Consider the following 22,148-nt stretch of genomic DNA (forward strand, 5'->3'; position numbering starts at 1 on the left):
AAATCACTCTGCTTATCAAAATCTCTTTTTATTAGATCTAGTTGTATGTTTCAGTTCATTTATACAAAATCAATGAGAAACAATGCTAGGGCAATCGGTGCAAAAACAAGTATCCCTTGGAGTGGGGAACATCTGTGTACTGCCAAATAAGTCAACAGTAACAGTAGGTTTTAAAGGGGCTACTTAAACATGAATGTTTGTATGGAACCTTGTCTTCTGAAATGCCTATACACTATAGTACTCTGGGCCCTGGAATCAAGGTTTCTCTTGATTTATTGGTCTTGTAAGGGTCAATGTGCCAAAGGATGTAGAAACTCCCTGAAATACAAACAAATCCCATTTTCAGTGAAACATAATTGAACTTGGTGCCCTGTATTTTGTACACTGAAACTCCCTTCTGCCCTTTTTTTTACACAATGATTTCACATAGAAGTCTGATCCTTTAGAAATGTATAATATACTGAAAAATTCCACTCCCAACGTTTACAAATATCTTCAGGTTGAACTTTGCCATGAAAATATACTGTGTGAAACATGCAACCAGTAGCTGAAGACTTGACAATAAAAATAAACAGGATCATGTGAGTTGAACTGGCCTATCCAATGTGCTGGCCCCATTAGCCTGTCTCTGCTGCTAATTTTAGAGTATGAGTGTCTCACCGCAGGATGCTCGGCAGATTGGGGTCCTGGAAGATTCTGTTGTGCCCGTAACCAAGGGACCGGCTGAAAGGGACCAGCTTGACTTTGCCCTTGGAGGCCTGGGACTGCAGCGCTATGTCATACAGCTTTAGGAAAACACAAAACAGTAAGGAAGTCGTTTTAAAGCATCCATGTTAGAAATTACTTTCACTTTTTTTAATCATCAGTTCTTGCATGTTAAGGTAAAATATTTTCTTTAGCATTTCTAAGCTACATTCAGCAGATAAATAAGGGGAGTTAAATTCCATGGGTTGTGTCCAATTTTGTGTAGTGGGTGACAAGATCTATAGGGGAATGTAAAGGCTGGGGAACATCATGTACATTTTAGCTGCTTTGTGGCTAGAAATATATACACAGGAGAATACTTTTCAAGCCACACCTGAAGGAGACTTGTTGTAACCAACCAAAATCCACATTGGAAGTTGGAAGCAGGGGAAATGTATTTTGATGGATTTCAATTGATGGATACAACAACAGAAAATACGAAAGGTCCAGTTGTCAGAGTCAAATAATGTTTCTATGGGAATGGAAGTCTTATACTCAGTTTTCAGTCAACGTAACCTGACTTTAATGCCATTTGTATAGATGGCTAAATGGCCGTGTGTGCCGGGCTGGTCCCAACTCATACCTGCTTGCTCATGTGGAAAGGGACCACCCTGTCATCCTCAGCATGCAAAATCATAAGAGGGCTGCTCACCATCTTCAGGCTAAACAGAAAGCAAACCAGAGAGCTGTAAACCTCCTGAACCCCCGACTCAACACAGCAATTCACTTACATAAGAGTCATAAGAGGGCTAAACATTGCGCATATAGGTTTTGCTCTCTTTCAAAATATGAATACATGCACATGTATTTTATCACTGGATGTTTTTTTGGAGGGGAGAAATAAATAACGCTGTTATTGGAGTTATGTGTAATGGTTTCAGCATAACTGAAGTGACTATTCTGCTGCATCATGCCTGCTTTGGTTGTGTAATGTCTCTGCCCTGTTTGTTCATTCAGCACAACAAAGATTCACATTTGGTGCATCTGTGGGTAAACACCCTGCAGCAACAGAGTCTGCTGTGCGTACTCAATTGTTATCCCTAAAGATCTCCCAATTTCCATCTGTGTAAGACAGTAATAACTAAATGGTTCTCGTCTCTTTCCTGTCTCTCAGCAGCTGTGCTGGTGCATGCTTTGAAAATGAACTCCACAGTTGGTTAGCTGTTAAAGAATGGTAGCCTAGCATTTATTTACCATGCTATTCTGGAACTGGGACTCCCTAATATTAAGCCATCTCATGCACTGTGCACTATCATTCACTAATGCTGACCACTGCTACATTGTACACATTCAATAATTGTAAACTTCAGAAAAAATCTTGAATGAGTTGTGAAATTGACAAACGTATACAAACCTTAAAAAGTGAACAGGGATGGGAAACAAACTGCAAGTGAGTAAGCTGAACATGTAATATATTGTTAGCTATAGATGGTATAATATTTGTCAAAATGTGCTCGATCGTTCAAATATGTAAAATGATACGATGACATATGATGATCTGTGCAAAATAAATTAAAAATTATATTAATACAAAAATCACACTTACTTTTCATCATTAGGAAAGACTATGTTGTTTAGTGCCACAGTGTCCAGGAAAAAGTACTCAAAAGCTGGAAACAGACAATAGATCTAAACTCATGGAAAAGCAAGAATGAACAGAGGGCAAGACAAAGGGAATTAGTAAGAGGAGAAATCCATCTATGGATCTAGTACAGGGATACAGCAGATTGGATTTCTGATATGGGATGGAGGGAAATAATCTTTCTTTGGATTGTATGTATAGTATCATAGCATTAACAGGTGTTTAATAAGATGTGCCCTGTATGTGTTATCACAATTGTAACTGTATGTCCCACATGCAGAAGAACTTGTTAATAATAATAATAATAATAATAATAATAATAATAATAATAATAATAATAATAATATTGTTAGTTAGTTACATAACATGAAAACCATTTCCTACATTGCAATTTTGTGATATAACTGGCCGTAAATTCTTTTCTGCAGGAGGAAATTAGGGCATTTCTGAGCTATAAAAGCATATTTCTGCTCGCAATAGAAAAGCCGCCCAGGGGGCAGATGTAGACAGATGGCTTTTGAGAGCGTGCAAGAGTACTCACCAGGCCCAGAGGGTGGTTGGCTACCTCCTCACGTATGTTGGTGTACGGGGCCTCGAGGATCACAGCATCAACCTGACTCCCTGAGACACGGATATCAAGGTTAGCTTCAGCCAGAAAAGCAGTGATATAAAACATAGTTCCCAGGGGTTCTGCCAACATCACTGTTAGTTTTTAACCTAAATGCCCCTCACTCAAAGTTCAACAGGATACACCAGTATGACATGCAGCCCAGTAATCACAAGAGGGAGACAAAGACGTGATATAGAGAAAGTCTGCCCTGTCAGATAGATCATAGTCAGGTTTAAAAACCAAAGGTGAACATGATGGGAATTATTGATTGGGTCAAGAAATACATAGTTTATAAAAATGTGCAAAACATTCTGAGGAGAATTCATCTTTAGAAAATGATTTTCAAAAGGCTATTTAAAAGATTAACTCTGTAATAAAAAAGATATTGAGGGTATTTCAGTTCAATTACAAAAAGAAACACTCACCCAGCTCTTGTAGTTTCCGTGCAGCATTGGTAGCCACTCTGTAGGAAGATGCAGTATAATGATGCATTACTCACACATATCACTTGAATATTACTAGATAACTGTGTTATTGTGCAACAAATAAAGTGTCATTTCACAAAAACATTGCGTTATTTTGAAGAAGAAACTCCCATCTTACACAAGATGACACCACCACCGAGTACAGTTTTCTATCAAACACGCACAGCTGTCCATAAGAACAAACCATAAATATCAATGCCTATAAAGACAACTATAATGCTTTATTATTAACAATAATATTGGAGGTTTTGTTTGTTATTTTGCAACCGAGGCTCTGTGTAGAAATCCAGACCAGTTCATGGTGTCTGCAGTTGTCTCAGTTTCACACAGCACTACTCACCCTGTGCCAAGGGAATGCCCCCACAGATAGACAGGGCTGCCCCCACTGTTTGCCTTCACCCAGCGGTACAGATGGAGGGCATCGGTTGTCATGCCCAGCTCACTGGGTTGCCCTGTAGAGTCACCAAAACCTGTAAGAGGAGGAAGGACAGGAAACCTGATCCACAGAGAGCCCAGCAGGATACTACTGTAGATTTGTGTAATCGTTCTCAGACACTTGTTCTCTATTTTCATGAGATTCAGATCTGCTTTTATCCACTTTTCCAGAGAACAGGTCAATGCCACAGAGAGATGTGTACCTCTATAATCCAGAGCGAGAACGTGGAACTCAGCAGCACTGAGGACCTGGAAAACATACGGGAAATTGTGAGGGATGCGGGGCGACGTAGGATATACATATTCTATTGTAGCAGTTAACTCATGAAAAAAACACCTACTTTTATGAGCTGGACCCGGTGATCTGTCGCCCTGCAGGAATGGATGCAAAGTGGGTATTAAATATGTAAATTGCACACTTGATTCTGCATTAAAAAACTGTTCAGGTTTCAGGAAGGGATGCATGGGAAGTCTACAGTCTACCACCACATTTGCTTCAGCACAACTGTTGTCATTTTAATACCGCTCTCACCTGGTGCCCCCATTGCCATGGAGGTAGATGATAACAGGAGCGCCGTCTCCTAGCGATGCCTCATACCACCCCAGGCCTTTCCCCTGGGCCTGCTGCCACTGGCTGTCGGGTACCGTGTGCCTGGCAGAGAGATGCAACACAGGGAACACAACTCAACAACCAGCGACTTCTTTAAAAGCCTGGAATACACCGATCAGCCATAACATTATGACCACTGACAGGTGAAGTGAATGACACTGATAATCTGGTTATCATGGCACCTGTCAGTGGGTGGGATATATTAGGCAGCAAGTGAACATTTTGTCCTGAAAGTTGATGTGTTAGAAGCAGGAAAAATGGGCAGCGTAAGGATCTGAGCGACTTTGACAAGGGCCACATTGTGATGGCTAGACGACTGGGTCAGAGCATCTCCAAAACTGCAGCTCTTGTGGGGTGTTCCCGGTCTGCAGTGGTCAGTACCTATCAAAAGTGGTCCAAGGAAGGAAAAGCGGTGAACCGGCGACAGGGTCATGGGCGGCCAAGGCTCACTGATGCACGTGGGGAGCGAAGGCTGGCCCGTGTGGTCCGATCCAACAGACGAGCTACTGTAGCTCAAATTGCTGAAAAAGTGAATGTTGGTTCTGATAGAAAGGTATCAGAACACACAGTGCATCGCAGTTTGTTGCGTATGGGGCTGCGTAGCCGCAGACCAGTCAGGGTGCCCATGCTGACCCCTGTCCACTGCCAAAAGCACCTACAATGGGCACGTGAGCATCAGAACTGGACCTCGGAGCAATGGAAGAAGGTGGCCTGGTCTGATGAATCACGAGTTCAAGGTGTTGACTTGGCCTCCAAATTCCCCAAATCTCAATCCAATCGAGCATCTGTGGGATGTGCTGGACAAACGAGTCCGATCCATGGAGGCCCCACCTCGCAACTTACAGGACTTAAAGGATCTGCTGCTAACGTCTTGGTGCCAGATCCCACAGCACACCTTCAGAGGTCTAGTGGAGTCCATGCCTCGACGGGTCAGGGCTGTTTTGGGACCTACACAATATTAGGTAGGTGGTCATAATGTTATGGCTGATCGGTGTATAAATTAGACTGATGGAAACATTAATTGTAGGTAAAACCTATTTCAAAAACAACAGGGCTCAACATTGCACATATATGTTTTGCTCACCAGACGCCCACTGTGACTCCATCTTCGGGTATGAGGTAGAAGTTGAGTGTATGGTTCAGGAAGAGGTCAGCTGGACGCCCAAGATCCACAAAGAACGGCACTCTGACTGAAAATGAGGAATGCACTTTATATAAAATGGTAGAAAATACATTTTAGGATAACTAATATGAGATGTTTTGGATTAATAACTGACCGTAATGAGAATAGACCACCTGGGCCAGTATTCCTGGGAACAGACGGATGATGAAAGGCACAGAGGAGTAAACAACAAACACGGTGAAAAGGAGTGTTTTAGTCCTCGACAACCAGCCAGACCCAGACGTGCTAGGAAACAAAAAAAGTAAACTTTAACATGCAGTTAAAGCAGGCAAGATACAGTCTGCAATCCATGAAGCTCACATTACTTTATTTCATTTACAATCTACTTACATTTTTAAGATTGTTTTGAGTTAATACAGGCAGATTTTAAAATGCTGTCAATAACTGATAAACTTTTAACAAATTAAGACAATCACAGTAAAGAAATGGTTAGCGTGTTTGTTAGTCACAAAAGAGTTGAGGACAATATCTTGTGGTGGGGCACAGGGACGTGTGGTCGAGGACAGGGGTGTGTGGTAGGGGGACTTCGGCTCATATAGCATACTTACTTATTATTGTATCACTTCACCTGGTCTGTGTGTGTGTGTGTGTGTGTGTGTGTGTGTGTGTTCATCAGTGTCTTTGTGTTTGTCAGTCAGTGTGTGTGAATAGACACGATCAGACACCCACCTATACATACATATACATACAGTACAGTGAGCACAGAGGGCGAGAGCAGGGCAAGTGTGTATTACTGTTGCATTTGCAGTCCCCACTGCACAAAGCCTGCAGCAGGGGATGGACCAGAGGACTGTATAGTGAAGGGACAGACACTGCCCTGCATGGTTGTGTTCCTGCTCATGTTGATGTGCTGCACTTTCATCTTCAGCAGAGGGCAGAATGCGAATTTGCACCACTACGGTTCACACCCGACACATTTCCGTGCGTTTTCTAAGACACCGGCAGCCTGCATTTGTTTTAAATGTCACGATTTCGGACACATGTGTCTATCAGTGTAGGATCAGCCATGCCAATGACAGGATCAAACCTCTCGGCATTTGTGCGGAGGAAAGGTGTTCTTTTTATACCAAGAAATATAATGGATTTGATTGGAAAGGGTGGACTCGCCCTCTGTGCGGGTTTGAGTGACACTGCACCGGCGGACCCACTGACCTCAGCTCGCCCGCCTCGGCCGCCCTGCTCTCGGCTGCCCTGGCCCTCCTCGTCCTGCCGCTGGAAGACTTCTCCCCGGCTGTTTTGGACCCATGGCTGTTGTTTCTTTTCCTCATTGTCTAGCTGTCCGCTGCCGCAGGGCGAGTCTGAGTGGCACAGAGAGCGGCTGTCAACGTCACGAATAGCGGTGAAAGGTTAGGGTCCTCAGACTGCACTGCACCGGCCCGCACGGAGACCCCCCTGAAACAGCAGGGCGCCATTGCTTCTTCTTGTGTGTACAGATGCACAGCATGTGTGCACGTTTGCTGGTGGAACAGGTAGGTCGATGTGTACATGTATGTTCTGTTTTAAATGCATTTCTTCATAGTGTAAAACACACGGGGGTGGAGTCGCTGTGACTGTCCACCAGGGGGCGGTGTTGTTTAATTGATGCTCAACAGTCTGCTGGTGTTATGAAGCAGATAAATAGCTTTATAAATATGTCCTTCATTTATAAAGGTAGAACATATTAAAATTGTTAAAAATAGTCAAATATACAATGCATATTCACTTCAGTCTTATCTTATACATATATAACAACGCATTATATTATATGATCTAAGACTATTTATATCATATATAAGCCAATGTATAGTGAAAAATAAAGAATATTAAATGTATGAGTATTTGTTAATTTATTTACGAGGAAACTGTAAACAGTCATTTCAGTTTCAAGGACAAACACGATGCATACAGCCTATATAATCTCAATACACAAATACATCAATCTGAGACCGTTATGATCACAGATCTAAAATAAGACTTGGGTGTGGCTGCACATCCCTTCCCACTGCCGTACACTGAGATGCATCTATTTGAGCTGGACTGTTAACATTTACCACGACAGGGAAAGGAAGTCTTTGTCATGAGATCGACATTAGGAAGTCTGCAAACTCAAAAAGCATCCTCATCCTCATCATCATCGAAAACACCTCGATCTGAAAATGCATCACGTGGCGCTGCACAGACAGATGCAGCTGCAGTTTTAAATCACACATTTCCTATTAATATACCTCTTCTAGACTCAAGATATCCCCAAATCGGATGGGGCGAGAAAAGGCCCTGCGACTCCCCGCTAGTCTCCCCCGAATGGAGGAAGTCCTGTCCTTTGCCGCGCAGACTCCGGCCGTTCTGCGCAGATCTGCACCCTCCCGCCGCTCCCATTGGTGGAGCCGCGCAGAGCTGCGGACGTCTGCGCCGCCCGGACGCCGCAGTTACGTCTGGAGGCGTCGGCATCCCCCTCCTTTTCAGCCCAGCGGTTCAAAACCCGCGACCGAAGCCTGTAGCTCCGCAGAGCCGACCTCAGGGACCCGGAGACACAGAGGTCCCCATATCCATGACAGCGCACAAGGGCCGAGGACGGACAGGGACGGGGTGGACGCAGTGGCGGGTTTTATTATAGAGCCGTTATCCGGTAAAGATACAGGCTCTCCCGGGAGGAAGTGGGACAAGTCATTTTTGAACTTTTCCGAGGCTCCTCATAGGCTTGCTCTGCTGCCAGTGGAAGGGGCAGGCATTGCTCCCAGGTCGCAGCGCTGTGGGTGAGTGTCCATGCAATGCTCTGCTTTTCTTCATGTTTAAGCAGCGCTTTGCTGTGCATTGTGACTTGTTTGAGTCCATGTCTGTATGCCCGGGATGCTGAGCCAGAATGAGCAACCTGTCAAAGGCGCCGCTTGGTTGTGTGTTATGCTGTGGCACCGCTGGGTTTTTGTTTCGCTTTGCAGGCGGCTGTGTTGACCGGGGCTGATGGGGAGACAGTTTGCAAAGACCGGGACGTGGGTTTCCTGTGCGGTAGTGTGCCAACTTTCCTGCTGTTTCTGCATGCAGACCTCGGGACGCTGATTGCGGTGGGGATCGGTCGTGCCAGATCATCCCTTTGCGTAGAAGAGGCTCAGACAGCTCCGCGGTGCAGCACAGGAGCACATGCATGGTGTGTAGTCGCTGTTGTAGGGTTGCTGCATCATGGCACACAGAAATAGCAGCAACAGTAGCGACAGCAACCCAAACAGATGCATCGTTTTGACCTGCACTTTACCGCATTTCTTTTATTGAGAGGGCAAACTGAATGGCCCGGGTTGGTGTAAAGCATCTAGATCCGTGCCGATGAGTCGTGTGCTTCTCCTGTGCTCGGCTGTGTGGTGTGCCTGGCCTTTGTGTTGACTGTTGCACTTCATTGCTGGTGACTTGTGTTGCGGTTGCTAAGCGCGGTGATGCCGGCAGCCTGTTGATCGCTGTGCTTTGGGACGACAGAGACGATTAAATGCAAATATAGGACCAAGGCTTTATGTGTGATGGGTGAGCACTCGTCTGTGTCTCTTTAATTCACCTTCATCTGTAAGTATTGCTTTTTCACCTCTGTTTTCTGTGCTCTCATCAGTTCAGTGTTTGCTTACCTAGGCGAGATCTGCCTGCTTGTATTTCTTTTCTTTAAACTTTGTAGGCTCCAACCCCAAGGCTGATGTGTGGAAGTCTGACATTGTATTATTTTGTGGTGAGACTCCAATATGACTACAGTCTGTATTACAACACCAGTGCCTCTTCCTCAGAAAGCCAATTGGCTGTGATTTGGCACATGGTGCTTTAATATTGTGCATGAAGGTCTTTTCAGCCAATGAATAGATACTGTTTTTATACCAAATGCGTAAGAACAGATTGGTTGGTCTTATTGTATTGATGCCTTGGCCATTAGACTTACCATGTATAGCTTTCCAACACAGACTCTTAAATAAATGAATCAAGGCTGGGTGATTGGCTTTTTAACTAAAAAAAAAAACACTTCTCCCAGTGCATGGTTATATCATGGTCTAAGCCTAAATTATGTAGGGAAGGCTTTGGATCCCATTAATCACTTAAACATTGCAATGACACCAGAGTCATGATTAAAGAGATTACATGTGACAGTTGTTGGAAAAAGGGCTTTGTTGGCAGGTGACTTCAGAGCCTCCACAGTGAATCTCTTTCCATTGACTGGGCAAGTCGGCCATGTGTAGTTTATTACACAAACCAATCTGCTTGCATAAGAAACAAATGAAAAGGTTCAATAAAATAGCTTGATCAGAAACCATCAATCCACATAATTATAATATCACATTACTGTAACTGGATAAAATAGGATAATTGTAGTTGTGAAATCAGCTAAAAATAGTGCTATGAGTGAAAATCAATCCCCATCGTTTCCATGTTTGTTGTACACGTATCACTCAGGTGTTGTGGGTGTGTTGGTGATGTGTGTTTGGCTCAGAGCCCAGTTAAGCAGGTATGTTCAAAGTGCGTGTCCACTCCAAGTCTCCAAGGATACCAATTCCGTGTGTCCAGTGGAAGATTTGCCTAATTAGGATCAGAGGCGAGCCCCATGTAGATCAAATGATGGAAGTCATCTCGCCCCCTTTGCTAGACGTCCCGGAATCATCCATTAATCCCATGAGGCATTTGGAGTGTGTGTTGCTATGAAGACTGTCCCATATGTGCACAGCAGGTGTCTGGATTAACTCTTCGTTTTTTGTTCTGCTGGCCTTCCCCGATTTTAAAACAGCAGCTGTCAAACCTGAGGGTCAGGACCTCCGAATCGTAAGAATCCAGGAGTTCAGTGTTACCGTGAAGTTCATTGGTCATGAAAGCCAGTGTTGGGGGATGTGCAGATTTAAATTGACCTCATGGGTGTTGCAGGTGGGGGATGAATATGGGTGATTCTTATGTGGGACCAGCTCTAGTTTGGGATCTAAACACAGCTGTCCTGAAGAGGCCTAAGGAGCAGGGTGTTTGGTTTGGTGTATGGAAGAAAATGATCAGTCTGAAAAGTGTGTAATAACTCATCATAGTTTCAAATGAAAATGCAAATTCTCTGCAATCACTGATGTGTTTAGCTGTTTATGGTATCAGCATTGTTCTTGGTGTATATAATGTCAATAGTGTGAATGCATATTTTGTATATGTAATTGTGAGATTTTATATAAAGCATGACATAATTTGTTTGTCATTGGTATGGTTTGACAGTTTCCCACTTACCTGATTCCATGCATTAACTTCACTTATTTAACGCTTGTGATTAATTGAATTCACCTGCCATTAGATCTAATTGTTGCTGACTCACTACACCCCGATGAAGGCTTTTTGGCTGAAACACTGGTGTGCTTCGGTGCCTTTTTGCTTTAATGAAATGATTAGATTTGTCCTTGGAGTGCAAAATGAGAGTGCGGCTTCCCTTTTACTTTCATGGTGTCTTAAACAAACGTAACCTTCCTTAACTGCCAGAAACAGGATAAATCGGCAGGCTTTCACTCACTAATTTTGCCATCAGTCTTAATGCATCAGTTAATTATGGCCACCGTAAGCAGGGAGTTCATGTTGCACTGGCAGCCTGCAATCCTCAGACCGGCTGCGGTGCAGAGCCCTAATTTGGTTACATTTAATTTGACACAGTGGAGTGCGGTGCAGTGATTGCATTTAGAAAGCCTATTGTCTGCGCTGAATAGGGCTCTCTGGGCCAGCTCAGGGACACCTGGCTGCTGGGCTGCTGACGGTCCATTTGAAGGACTATTGACAGCGTCAGTGCACCGCAGCTGTGTGCAGGGCTCCACGAGGCCGGCTCCTCCCCTGTATAATCTCCATTCTGTCCACACCACCATTGTAGTCTGTTTTATTAGCTGTTAATGAAATAGGCTGCTTTTTCTTCTTTGCTTTTTCAGTGTGTCTGTGAATCTCCAAGCCAGTGCTCCAGTTCTTTCCAGGAAACTCATACTTTTTTGTTATTATTATTATCTAAAAACAAATCTATTTTTTAAAGTAAAATGTATTTTGTGAAGAGTAGAGAGAACCAAATATTTCAGGAACTACATCAACGTGTAAAGCTTGTTGTAAAACTCAGTTTGTGATTTACATATTGATATTTCTTTTGAACGTTATTACAGATACAGTGATGTTTTTCTTAGATTTGTGTATCTTTCTGGTATAGCTAAAATATTGTATCCTTTCTCATCAAGGCTTACATTCACAGGTGACCTTATACCACCTTTTAACAGACATTAAATCTTTGTCCATGTTGGACTACCTCTAGTCTGTGTTTGGAGCTTGCAAGTCCTTATGTTAAAGGACTATGAGCAAAGAAAGGGTCTATTTTAGGACAGTGATTCAGATATAAAGCCTGTCTCAGAGATGCTGCTATTTCAGTATCAGTCCAGGTTATGTCATTATCTGGGAGCAGTTTGAGTCACCCTTGCTCTCCAGGTGAAGGGATTTATTAATGATTTTTCCTCCCAAGGTGCACGATCTTGTAGTTACTTCTGTCCCCTGCCTGAATATATATATATATATATATATATATATATATATATATATATATATATATATATATATACAGTGAGGGAAAAAAGTATTTGATCCCCTGCTGATTTTGTACGTTTGGCCACTGACAAAGACATGATCAGTCTAATTTTAATTTTAATGGTAGGTGTATTTTAACAGTGAGCGACAGAATAACAACAAAAAAATCCAGAAAAACGCATTTCAAAAAAGTTATAAATTGATTTGCATGTTAATGAGTGAAATAAGTATTTGACCCCTTTGACTTAGTACTTGGTGGCAAAACCCTTGTTGGCAATCACAGAGGTCAGACGTTTCTTGTAGTTGGCCACCAGGTTTGCACACATCTCAGGAGGGATTTTGTCCCACTCCTCTCTGCAGATCCTCTCCAAGTCATTAAGGTTTCGAGGCTGACGTTTGGCAACTCGAACCTTCAGCTCCCTCCACAGATTTTCTATGGGATTAAGGTCTGGTCTATAATTTTAATGGTAGGTGTATTTTAACACTGAGAGACAGAATAACAACAAAAAAATCCAGAAAAACGCATTTCAAAAAAGTTATACATTGATTTGCATGTTAATGAGGGAAATAAGTATTTGATCCCCTATCAGTCAGCAAGATTTCTGGCTCCCAGGTGTCTTTTATACAGGTAACGAGCTGAGATTAGGAGCACTCTCTTAAAGGGACTGCTCCTAATCTCAGCTCGTTACCTGTATAAAAGACACCTGTCCACAGAAGCCATCAATCAATCAGATTCCAAACTCTCCACCATGGCCAAGACCAAAGAGCTGTCCAAGGATGTCAGGGACAAGATTGTAGACCTACACAAGGCTGGAATGGGCTACAAGACCATCGCCAAGCAGCTTGGTGAGAAGGTGACAACAGATGGTGCGATTATTCGCAAATGGAAGAAACGCAAAATAACTGTCAGTCTCCCTCGGTCTGGGTTTCCATGCAAGATCTCACCTCGTGGAGTTTCAATGATCATGAGAACGGTGAGGAATCAGCCCAGAACTACACGGGAGGATCTTGTTAATCTCAAGGCAGCTGGGACCATAGTCACCAAGAAAACAATTGGTAACACACTACGCCGTGAAGGACTGAAATCCTGCAGCCCCCGCAAGGTCCCCCTGCTCAAGAAAGCACATGTACAGGCCCGTCTGAAGTTTGCCAATGAACATCTGAATGATTCAGAGGAGAACTGGGTGAAAGTGTTGTGGTCAGATGAGACCAAAATCGAGCTCTTTGGCATCAACTCAACTCGCCGTGTTTGGAGGAGGAGGAATGACCCCAAGAACACCATCCCCACCATCAAACATGGAGGTGGAAACATTATGCTTTGGGGGTGTTTTTCTGCTAAGGGGACAGGACAACTGCACCACATCAAAGGGACGATGGATGGGGCCATGTACCGTCAAATCTTGGGTGAGAACCTCCTTCCTCCTTTTATACAAACCTTAACCTCCTTAATCCCATAGAAAATCTGTGGAGGGAGCTGAAGGTTCGAGTTGCCAAACGTCAGCCTCGAAACCTTAATGACTTGGAGAGGATCTGCAAAGAGGAGTGGGACACAATCCCTCCTGAGATGTGTGCAAACCTGGTGGCCAACTACAAGAAACGTCTGACCTCTGTGATTGCCAACAAGGGTTTTGCCACCAAGTACTAAGTCGAAGGGGTCAAATACTTATTTCACTCATTAACATGCAAATCAATTTAAAATTTTTTTGAAATGCGTTTTTCTGGATTTTTTTGTTGTTATTCTGTCTCTCACTGTTAAAATACACCTACCATTAAAATTATAGACTGATCATTTCTTTGTCAGTGGGCAAACGTACAAAATCAGCAGGGGATCAAATACTTTTTTCCCCCACTGTATATGTGTGTGTGTGTGTGTGTGTGTGTATATGTATGTGTGTGTGTGTGTGTGTGTGTGTGTGTGTGTATATATATATATATATATATATATATATGATAAGGTGACTGTGCACTGCTCTGGGTGTTATTTACAGGACTCCATTCAAATCAGTTATCCTCAGTTTTATAGATTAAGCCTTGCCTGATTTAAAGCAATACTTTTACCTACCCACCAATCACAAATGACAACACAGCTACTTGATGTGCCCTTTCATAAGGCATAGGTGTCTTAATTCTGTCAGTAGGAAACTTTGTATAAACCCATGACCTTAACCAAGAAAGTGTTGGGTTCAGAAAAATATTTTCAATGATGAAAAATGTGATTGCTATCAATCGGAATGATCTTTGATCCTACAGAGCTACAATGTTCAGAGACATAAACCCAGATAAAATCAAACGATTGACCCACCCATGAGTCCCTCCAGACTTTATGGCAGCTGTTTATTCATCAGAGATTTCCTGTGTTTACCCAGTGAGTGGAAAGATACTATTTTGGTCGTTTTGGGAAGTTGATTGACATGTGGTTATGATTTAAAATGTTACTTATGTCATTGAAATTAAATTCATTGTCTGCTAAAAATGGAAGACAAAAATAAAGCCATATTACCTTTTACTTAATCGAGGAAGCGGATATTTATTTGCTGTCAGTGACACAAACTCAGTGATTATGCATCAAGATAGAGCTGACTGATGAAGTTCAGTACATTTTGACTGAATTCTCCATGTATCGACTGCGTATTGCATGAGGTTGCATGAACACAGCCGTGACAGTGGCAGTTAGCTTAAGTCTGGTGTGATGGTCTAAAAACAAGTTAAGCGGCCATGACTTGCTCTTTGATTTTGCCCTTTCGGTGTATGCTTATAGCACCTCGTTAATTCCTCGCACTGCCTTCTTGCAGGCTGGCTCTTTAGACTGGGTGTTTCTGTCAGTGCTGGGGTGGCAGGCAGTTGCTCACCCCTCCAGGCAAGTGACTCACCTTGTTTTGAACTTCTCTCTAGTCCTTATTAGCTGAGTTCCGACTCTATTTTGTACATTCTCTCTTCTGATTCTGGAATTGTGCAATATTCACGGAGGTTCCTGTTTGGAATTTCATCAGGTAGTTAAGTTGTTTGATTTAGACTACACTGCTTTTCTTGTGTGTGTGTGTGTGTGTGTGTGTGTGTGTGTGTGTGTGTGTTTGTTATTTGGTGATGCTGGGATGTGCCTTGGGTTGAGTAGGACTCGATGCAGCATGTATGGACACAGCTGCTGAAATCCTAGAAGTACACTGGTGATTCAAGAAAGCTGCACTGGATATAAATCCTCAATGAGATGTTTTTTCTTCCGCAAAACAATCTTTAAATAAGTGGCAGTTAAGGAAATACAAATAGAAATCGCTTAAAGCTGATAATTCATGTTCTAACATGTTTGCCATCCACATTTCTCAGTGGTATTACACAAGATTAAAATACAGCACTTGTAGAGATGGGAGGCAACGCACTGTATGTTTTTTTTTTCTATAAAATCTTGAATGCTTATCTCAATGTGTGGATGTGCAATTAGAATAAGTCCCCTGATCTCTCAGTATCCAGGCACTCACAGAAGGCCCAATCTCAGGAGGGATGAGGAGAGTTATGTCCAGTGAATTTGGTTTCTGAAACTCTCTCTCTCTCTCTGTGTGTGTTGGCAGGCAGGTGGGGGGTGCTGTGCTATGGGATGGACGAAGCCCAGCAGGACCAGTACGAGGCTCAACTGAGGGAAGTCTTTGACAGTTTCGACGCCAGTGGCTCGGGTTCGCTGTGCCAGGCAGAGCTCTCGGCCCTGTGCCAGGCCCTGCATCTTGAGGACGTGGCACCCACGCTTCTGCACCCCCTGTTGCCGCAAGAAGACCATCACACTGGCAGGGTAAGGCCCAGCCACTGCCAGGGGAGTGGCAGAATAACCCCTGCATCCACAAACTGGCTTTCATTTTGGCACGAGTTCTTATAAACGTTTGCAAAGGCCTGCTGTTGGAAAAAAGTAAAATTTTGTATTCTTCATTATAAGTTTGCATATTATAATGTATTTACATGAAATTCAACAAACTAATTAAGCAGATTTTTCATGCTGAGATTACTGTGGGAGAGCAGTGTGTGTTTTATGGCTCTGTCTGGACAGCCAGTATCTGTGGTTCCCATGGAGGTCTCTCTGGAAACCCGGAGTCCTGTGTTTATAAATCACTGAGCGAGAGCGTGGCGGTCGGGCACACTTCATGCCCATGATTTGTACTTTGTCTTGTGTGAAGGGTGTGCTGAGCAGAACAGGCTTTTGTCTACTGCATTCCCAACCCACAAGCTACACAAAGAGCATTGCGCCTGATATGGACACACCGTGCTCTGTGGTCTTCACACTGTGTATTTAAGGCTTATGAAAGAGGTACAAGGCAAAGTACTATAGTGTATGTATAAGAGCAAAGTAGTAGCTGATGTAAAATCGCTATGCTTTTGTTTATTTTTGTTTTTAAATGTCTAAGTCAGGTTTCATCCCAGATGAGACTGTGAATGGTATTTCTAGACCGTTAGACCAGTTATTAAAGAAAAGCTACCAGTATTTCACTATTGTTATTTAATCAACTTTCATGGTTTCTGTTTCTGGAGTCTTCATATATTCAGTTCTTTGAATTGTCATTAGTCCTATATAATATCTCTTGAGTAAACAGCGCTTACTTCCTGTTAGTGGCCTGCCGAAATATGCTTGGAAGGAGTTCTGCAAGACTAAAAGCAATATGATGATTCATCACCACAGAATGCTTCTCTGTTTTCAAAGTCCCTGCAAAACTAGAGAGGGAAGTGTTTCTTGAAAGAAAATATTTGTGAACATATTATGTACTTTTAGGGCACTAAACGATCTCTGTATTTGGTTGCAGTTGCAGATTGGTTGTACCACAAACATCAAAATGAGAATAAAGTGTTTGTCTTGCATTTTGACACACTTGATTCTTGCCCTCCCCCCCACAGAACCTCTTACATTGAGGTCTCTTGAGCAGGGTCACATCCCCTCAGACTACTTATTAACTTTTCGCCGGCTCGTTTTAATGTTGTCAGCAACTCCGGTTCATGGTAATCAGCTTTGGGAAGGCATAGATGGAGGTGAAGCTATGTGTGGAGAAAGCCATCTGGTCAGAAGAGATGTGTTGAAGGTGTCTTTGGAGACATAAACCTCCGGATACACGTCCTCATGTTATAGTGGGCCGCTATTGCTACCTTAGAATAAATAATACTCCCTGAGGTAAAGGTACAGTCATCTTGACCAAACTTTCCCAGGCGGATCATGGCAGTGCCCCAGCTACAGCACCTCTTTGCTCTGAGCACCCATCTCCTCTGAGGAAGATCACGGCAGCTGTTCTCCAGCAGAAGTCCACACAGACCATTGTCTACCGGTTGCCGAGGGAGCCTCTCTCTCTGAAAATGAATTGTGTCCTGACTCTTCCCAGGTGTGGGTTACTAGGATTACCAGGCTAATTGTAATACACAAGCACCTCAGTCCGTGCTTTTAGCCTGCAGTGCGGATTAGCTGTGAGGGCTCTGGGCTTTTTAGCGGAGGGTTGTGGGTTGAATCCCAGGTGGGGGCCACTGCTGTTGTACCCTTGAGTAAGGTACTTTACCTTGATTGCTCTCGTAAAAACCCAGCTGTACAAATGGGTAATTGTATATAAGAATTATGAGATCTATTGTAATAATTGTAAGTCAACCTAATAAATATAATAATAATAATAGAATTGGTCTGGGGATGAGGTGAAATTACTCTCTCTTATAGGGTCCCTAGAGATATTGCTAATACTGTAATAGAATGGCAATCCTAGAAAACCAGTTCAGTGCTGAATGCTGCAGCATTCCTTTCTACACTCAGTAGGCATCAGTATTTTGGCCACTGTGGTTTGTTTTCATTTCTCAAGGGAAGCCTCGGTTGGACGAGCTCAACATGAGGTTTCATTCCCCCACATGGCAGTGCAGTCCTTGCTGCAGGCCGCCTGCATGTCTGTCCTTCAGATAATCACCGTCTCAGTCATGAACCACATTAATGTCCCAAGAGGAGGTCTGGGGGAACATCTGTGTTCTTGGAACAGAGGGGGATGCAGTGACGGAGCCGCCTCCTGCACAATAGGACCGCTTTCACTTGGGCCGAAGGAGCTCCTCGGCAGCAGCTACTCAGCACACACACACACACACTCCAGCTCTCGGAGTCACAATGTCACGTTCCACAAAGGCAATATGCATATGTATGATGTCAGAGCTGGCAGCTGCAGTACTCTGCTTTTCAGTGGGCTGAAAGAAATCCCCAGTGTGGGCCACACCCACTCCTGGGCTGGCCTCCATGCGGGGGGGAGGTTGGAGTAGATTGAAAGGTTAGGGGTCATCTCTCGAGTACCCTCGCCTCTGAGCTTCTGTCCAGTGCAGCAACCTTTGGTTCAGATATTCCCCCGTGGATGTGGGGGATCTCCTGTTAGCAACCTGTTGCTAAGGAATTCTCTGCTTATATTAGGAGATGGCACACTGCATAAATAACTTACTGAATTTTACTGTGTGTTGTTTAGTTTTTTCCCACTTGTTTTCACTGTTTCTAACTATAAGCAAAAGAACATCATGCTGACCTGATACCTGTCACTTAGTGTGGCTTGCTTTCACAAAGCACGCTAATTCAGAAATCCTCTTTCTTGTAGGTTACCTTTGAGCAGTTCAAGGACGCTCTGATCCTTCTTTTATCGAACACTTTAGAAGGACACTCGCCAAACCAAGAGGACTGCGTGGAAGCAGGTAAACATCTGAAATTGAGCTGATTGTAAACAGAACATATATTGTGTTCTTATAGGTAAGTGTGTCTTTAAATGTATGGTCAGTCTCTTGTGTTTTTGTGGTCTCCCAGGAGTTTTTGAATTAAAAAGCTCCTATCAATCCCAAACACACCAAGTCTGCTCCACTGCCCTCCATTTCTACAAAGACATGTTCAGGCCTGCTCTACTGGGCACTATGGTACTGTGTACAGAGGGCTGTGTGCTCAGATGTAGGGCTGCTTACTGATGTGTTTTCTGTAGAGAGCTGGGATTTTGTCTGTATTATTTATTTTAATAGTTTATAGGAAGCTTAATGAATGTTTTAAGATGAACGGGTTCTTTCAAATTTCAAATTCAGAGTGCTTTCAAATCATTTCGAAGGGGTGGTGTCAGAGGGGGATTTTGAAAAATAGGCATTACAGTCAAAAAGCCATCATCACCTTTTTGGCTCCATTGCATCTTGGGGAATATTTTCAAGCACATTTGCTGGATGAAGGCATTGAGAAAATGAGAAAGTAAATTGGCCTCACTCTTATACCGATCAGCCATAACATTATGACCACCTGCCTAATATTGTGTAGGTCCCCCTTTTGCCGCCAAAACAGCCCTGACTCCACTAGACCTCTGAAGGTGTGCTGTGGTATCTGGTACCAAGCAGATCCTTTAAGTCCTGTAAGTTGCGAGGTGGGGCCTCCATGGATCGGACTTGTTTGTCCAGCACATCCCACAGATGCTCGATTGGATTGAGATCTGGGGAATTTGGAGGCCAAGTCAACACCTTGAACTCGTGATTCATCAGACCAGGCCACCTTCTTCCATTGCTCCGTGGTCCAGTTCTGATGCTCACGTGCCCATTGTAGGCGCTTTTGGCAGTGGACAGGGGTCAGCATGGGCACCCTGACGGGTCTGCGGCTACACAGCCCCATACGCAACAAACTGCAATGCACTGTGTTTTCTGACACCTTTCTATCAGAACCAGCATTCACTTTTTCAGCAATCTGAGCTACAGTAGCTCGTCTGTTGGATCGGACCACACGGGCCAGCCTTCGCTACCCATGGGCATCAGTGAGCCTTGGCCGCCCATGACCCAGTCACCGGTTCACCACTTTTCCTTCCTTGAACCACTTTTAATGGGTACTGACCACTACAGACCGGGAACACCCCACAAGAGCTGCAGTTTTGGAGATGCTCTGACCCAGTCGTCTAGCCATCACAATGTGGCCCTTGTCAAAGTCGCTCAGATCCTTACATTTGCCAATTTTTCCTGCTTCTAACACATCAACTTTGAGGACAAATTGTTCACTTGCTGCCTAATATATCCCACCCACTGACAGGTGCCATGATAACGAGATTATCAGTGTTATTCACTTTACCTATCAGTGGTCAAAATGTTATGGCTGATCGGTGTATATACCTGACAGAAGCTCCCTCATAGCATGCTTAAATATAGCAAAGTTCTTTCATGAAGCAGAAAAGAAAAATCAATAATTAAACTATCTCTCACACCTCCGTTGTACATCTCTCTCTTCTCTGGCTTGTATCAGCCAGTACATTTCCAGTACAACACGCTCTTGGTCCGGGTTTGGAACAGAAACTGATGTAATGTGGCCTTACCTCACTCCTTGTGATCGCAGTTCATGGAGTATCCGGTACATTGATCCTCTCAGTCCTAAACGGGATTTGTTGACGTATGCATTTTTGTGTGCCAGCAAACAAGGCGTAATTTATAGGGCACAAGGAGGGGAGGTCAGAATGAAGGGAGGATATTGTGGAATTACCAGGACTGGGCCGAGAAGAGGGGGATTAAATACAGTGTCTTAAGAAGAATAATTATCTCTTTAATACTGGGTTCAAAATCCTGAACCGTGAGGGTTAATGACCAAGGTATTAATATAGCAGACTTTCTGAAATGATAATACAAATGGGCCTTTTCAACTTGTGGTTTATTTCAGGTTAGATTCTCAAACAAAATCCATGATCCCTCTATTGTTCCACAGACTGCACAGAGGTACACCCGAAATTTGTGAAGGATGGTAAACGTTATGGCCGGCGGTCCACTCCTGAATTTGCGGACTCGATCACGGGGTTCTCTGAGGTCATCGACACAGGAGACCAGCCTGCGGACACCCAAAATGCCACGGGGCAGAAGGACCAGGAGGTAATCTGAGTTGCACTACTCCTTGTGTGCTTGTGGTAGCGATATTTACATCAGCCACAAAGTACAAGAGCACAGAAGAAAGAATTAAAGCCATCGTAATGAGTTATAACACTGGAGGGGGAATGAATCTTCTTCTAGACGTGGGGAGATGCAAATTAAAGTATTTATAGAAAGTGTTTTTGACCCTGATCTTGCATCGCTATACATGATAAACACAGATGATTGGAATTCCAGTAATACTGTGCTGGATGCCGCATCGAAACAACCATGACGGTTTCTGTCTGTGTGTCTGTAAGCAAGAAGCCGTCTCAGTGGGAACGTTGACTCATAAGCCCATAAGCTGTATCTTACTGTCCAGCCATTCAAGGTTTCTCCTATTATCTCAGTGCTTTCTCGAAACACTCTTAGTTATTTCTGGGAAGGATTCCTTTGCCTCTTGCAGCTTTAACTAACAATAAAGAGGTGTTGAGACTTTTATATATGCATCTTATACCTGGAATTAGCGGTTGTCTAATTATCTTTCATACTAACCGAAGGCTGATGAGATATTATTCTTAGCTAATCAGCTTAAAAGTATGCAAGTCAGGTCTGAAAAGGAAAGCGCAGACACTCGCCCAATCCTCTGCTTCGCCTCGAAGGGCTCTCTTCATTGCATAACCTTGTCATGCCGTCTTTGTCTATTTATACGAGCAAGGCAGATAGTTGAATGCCATGAAAAGATTCCAGCATTGTGTGTAGAGAAAACAAATACCTCCATAAATGCAGGACATCACTGGCAAAGAAAAGAAGAAAGAGAAAAGCAAGTGAAAAATTCTCAACAATTGCTGTGTCCTGTATAACTCGGTGTAGTCAAAGTATACTGAAAGAGTCATACTGGAGTGGATTTAAAGCTGTCTGTGAGTGCCTCACTGTGTTTCTGTAGCAGGCTGACTGTCAGCCCCTCCTAAAGTATATATGTAACTTCCTGTATCTGGGAATGAAGTTTGAACTGAACTTCGGCCGTGGTGCGAATTTGGTTGTCATGGTGGCGTGTGTGTATTTCTTTCTGGTGAGGCAGGCTGGTGTTTTCGGTGGTGTTTACTGATGTGTGTCCTGCTCTCCGGACTAGACAATCCGTGTGTCTGAGGGGGGCATGCTTTGTACAGTAC

At 43.6% G+C, this 22,148-nt stretch overlaps 2 protein-coding genes across 4 annotated transcripts in view; one reads left to right on the top strand and one right to left on the bottom strand.

Annotated features, from left to right (window-relative positions):
• Positions 1-12: 12 nt before the first annotated feature.
• Positions 13-7,928, bottom strand: LOC136717320 (lysophosphatidylserine lipase ABHD12). The gene is made up of 14 exons (XM_066694910.1): positions 7,854-7,928; positions 6,802-6,947; positions 5,744-5,874; positions 5,551-5,656; positions 4,389-4,508; positions 4,198-4,228; positions 4,060-4,105; positions 3,762-3,891; positions 3,362-3,399; positions 2,868-2,947; positions 2,291-2,373; positions 1,328-1,406; positions 661-785; positions 13-318 (listed from the first exon to the last, which is right to left on the bottom strand). The coding sequence occupies exons 2-14, from the start codon at positions 6,915-6,917 to the stop codon at positions 291-293; spliced, it is 1,113 nt and encodes a 370-aa protein (XP_066551007.1). The 5' UTR covers positions 6,918-6,947; positions 7,854-7,928; the 3' UTR covers positions 13-290.
• Positions 7,929-8,226: 298 nt separating this feature from the next.
• Positions 8,227-22,148, top strand: part of nin (ninein (GSK3B interacting protein)) — a 41,323-nt gene continuing 27,401 nt past the window's right edge. The window contains exons 1-4 of one of the 3 annotated variants that reach the window (XM_066694907.1): positions 8,227-8,381; positions 15,723-15,937; positions 18,732-18,825; positions 20,840-21,000. In XM_066694907.1, the coding sequence (XP_066551004.1) occupies positions 15,749-15,937; positions 18,732-18,825; positions 20,840-21,000 (444 nt within the window). In that variant the 5' untranslated portion in view covers positions 8,227-8,381; positions 15,723-15,748. The remainder of the gene's footprint in view (positions 8,382-15,722; positions 15,938-18,731; positions 18,826-20,839; positions 21,001-22,148) is intronic. The other 2 variants (XM_066694906.1, XM_066694908.1) reach the window with 2 other exon arrangements.

This window comes from Amia ocellicauda, chromosome 21, assembly GCF_036373705.1.
Source record: "Amia ocellicauda isolate fAmiCal2 chromosome 21, fAmiCal2.hap1, whole genome shotgun sequence".
NCBI classification, from domain to species: Eukaryota; Metazoa; Chordata; class Actinopteri; order Amiiformes; family Amiidae; genus Amia; species Amia ocellicauda.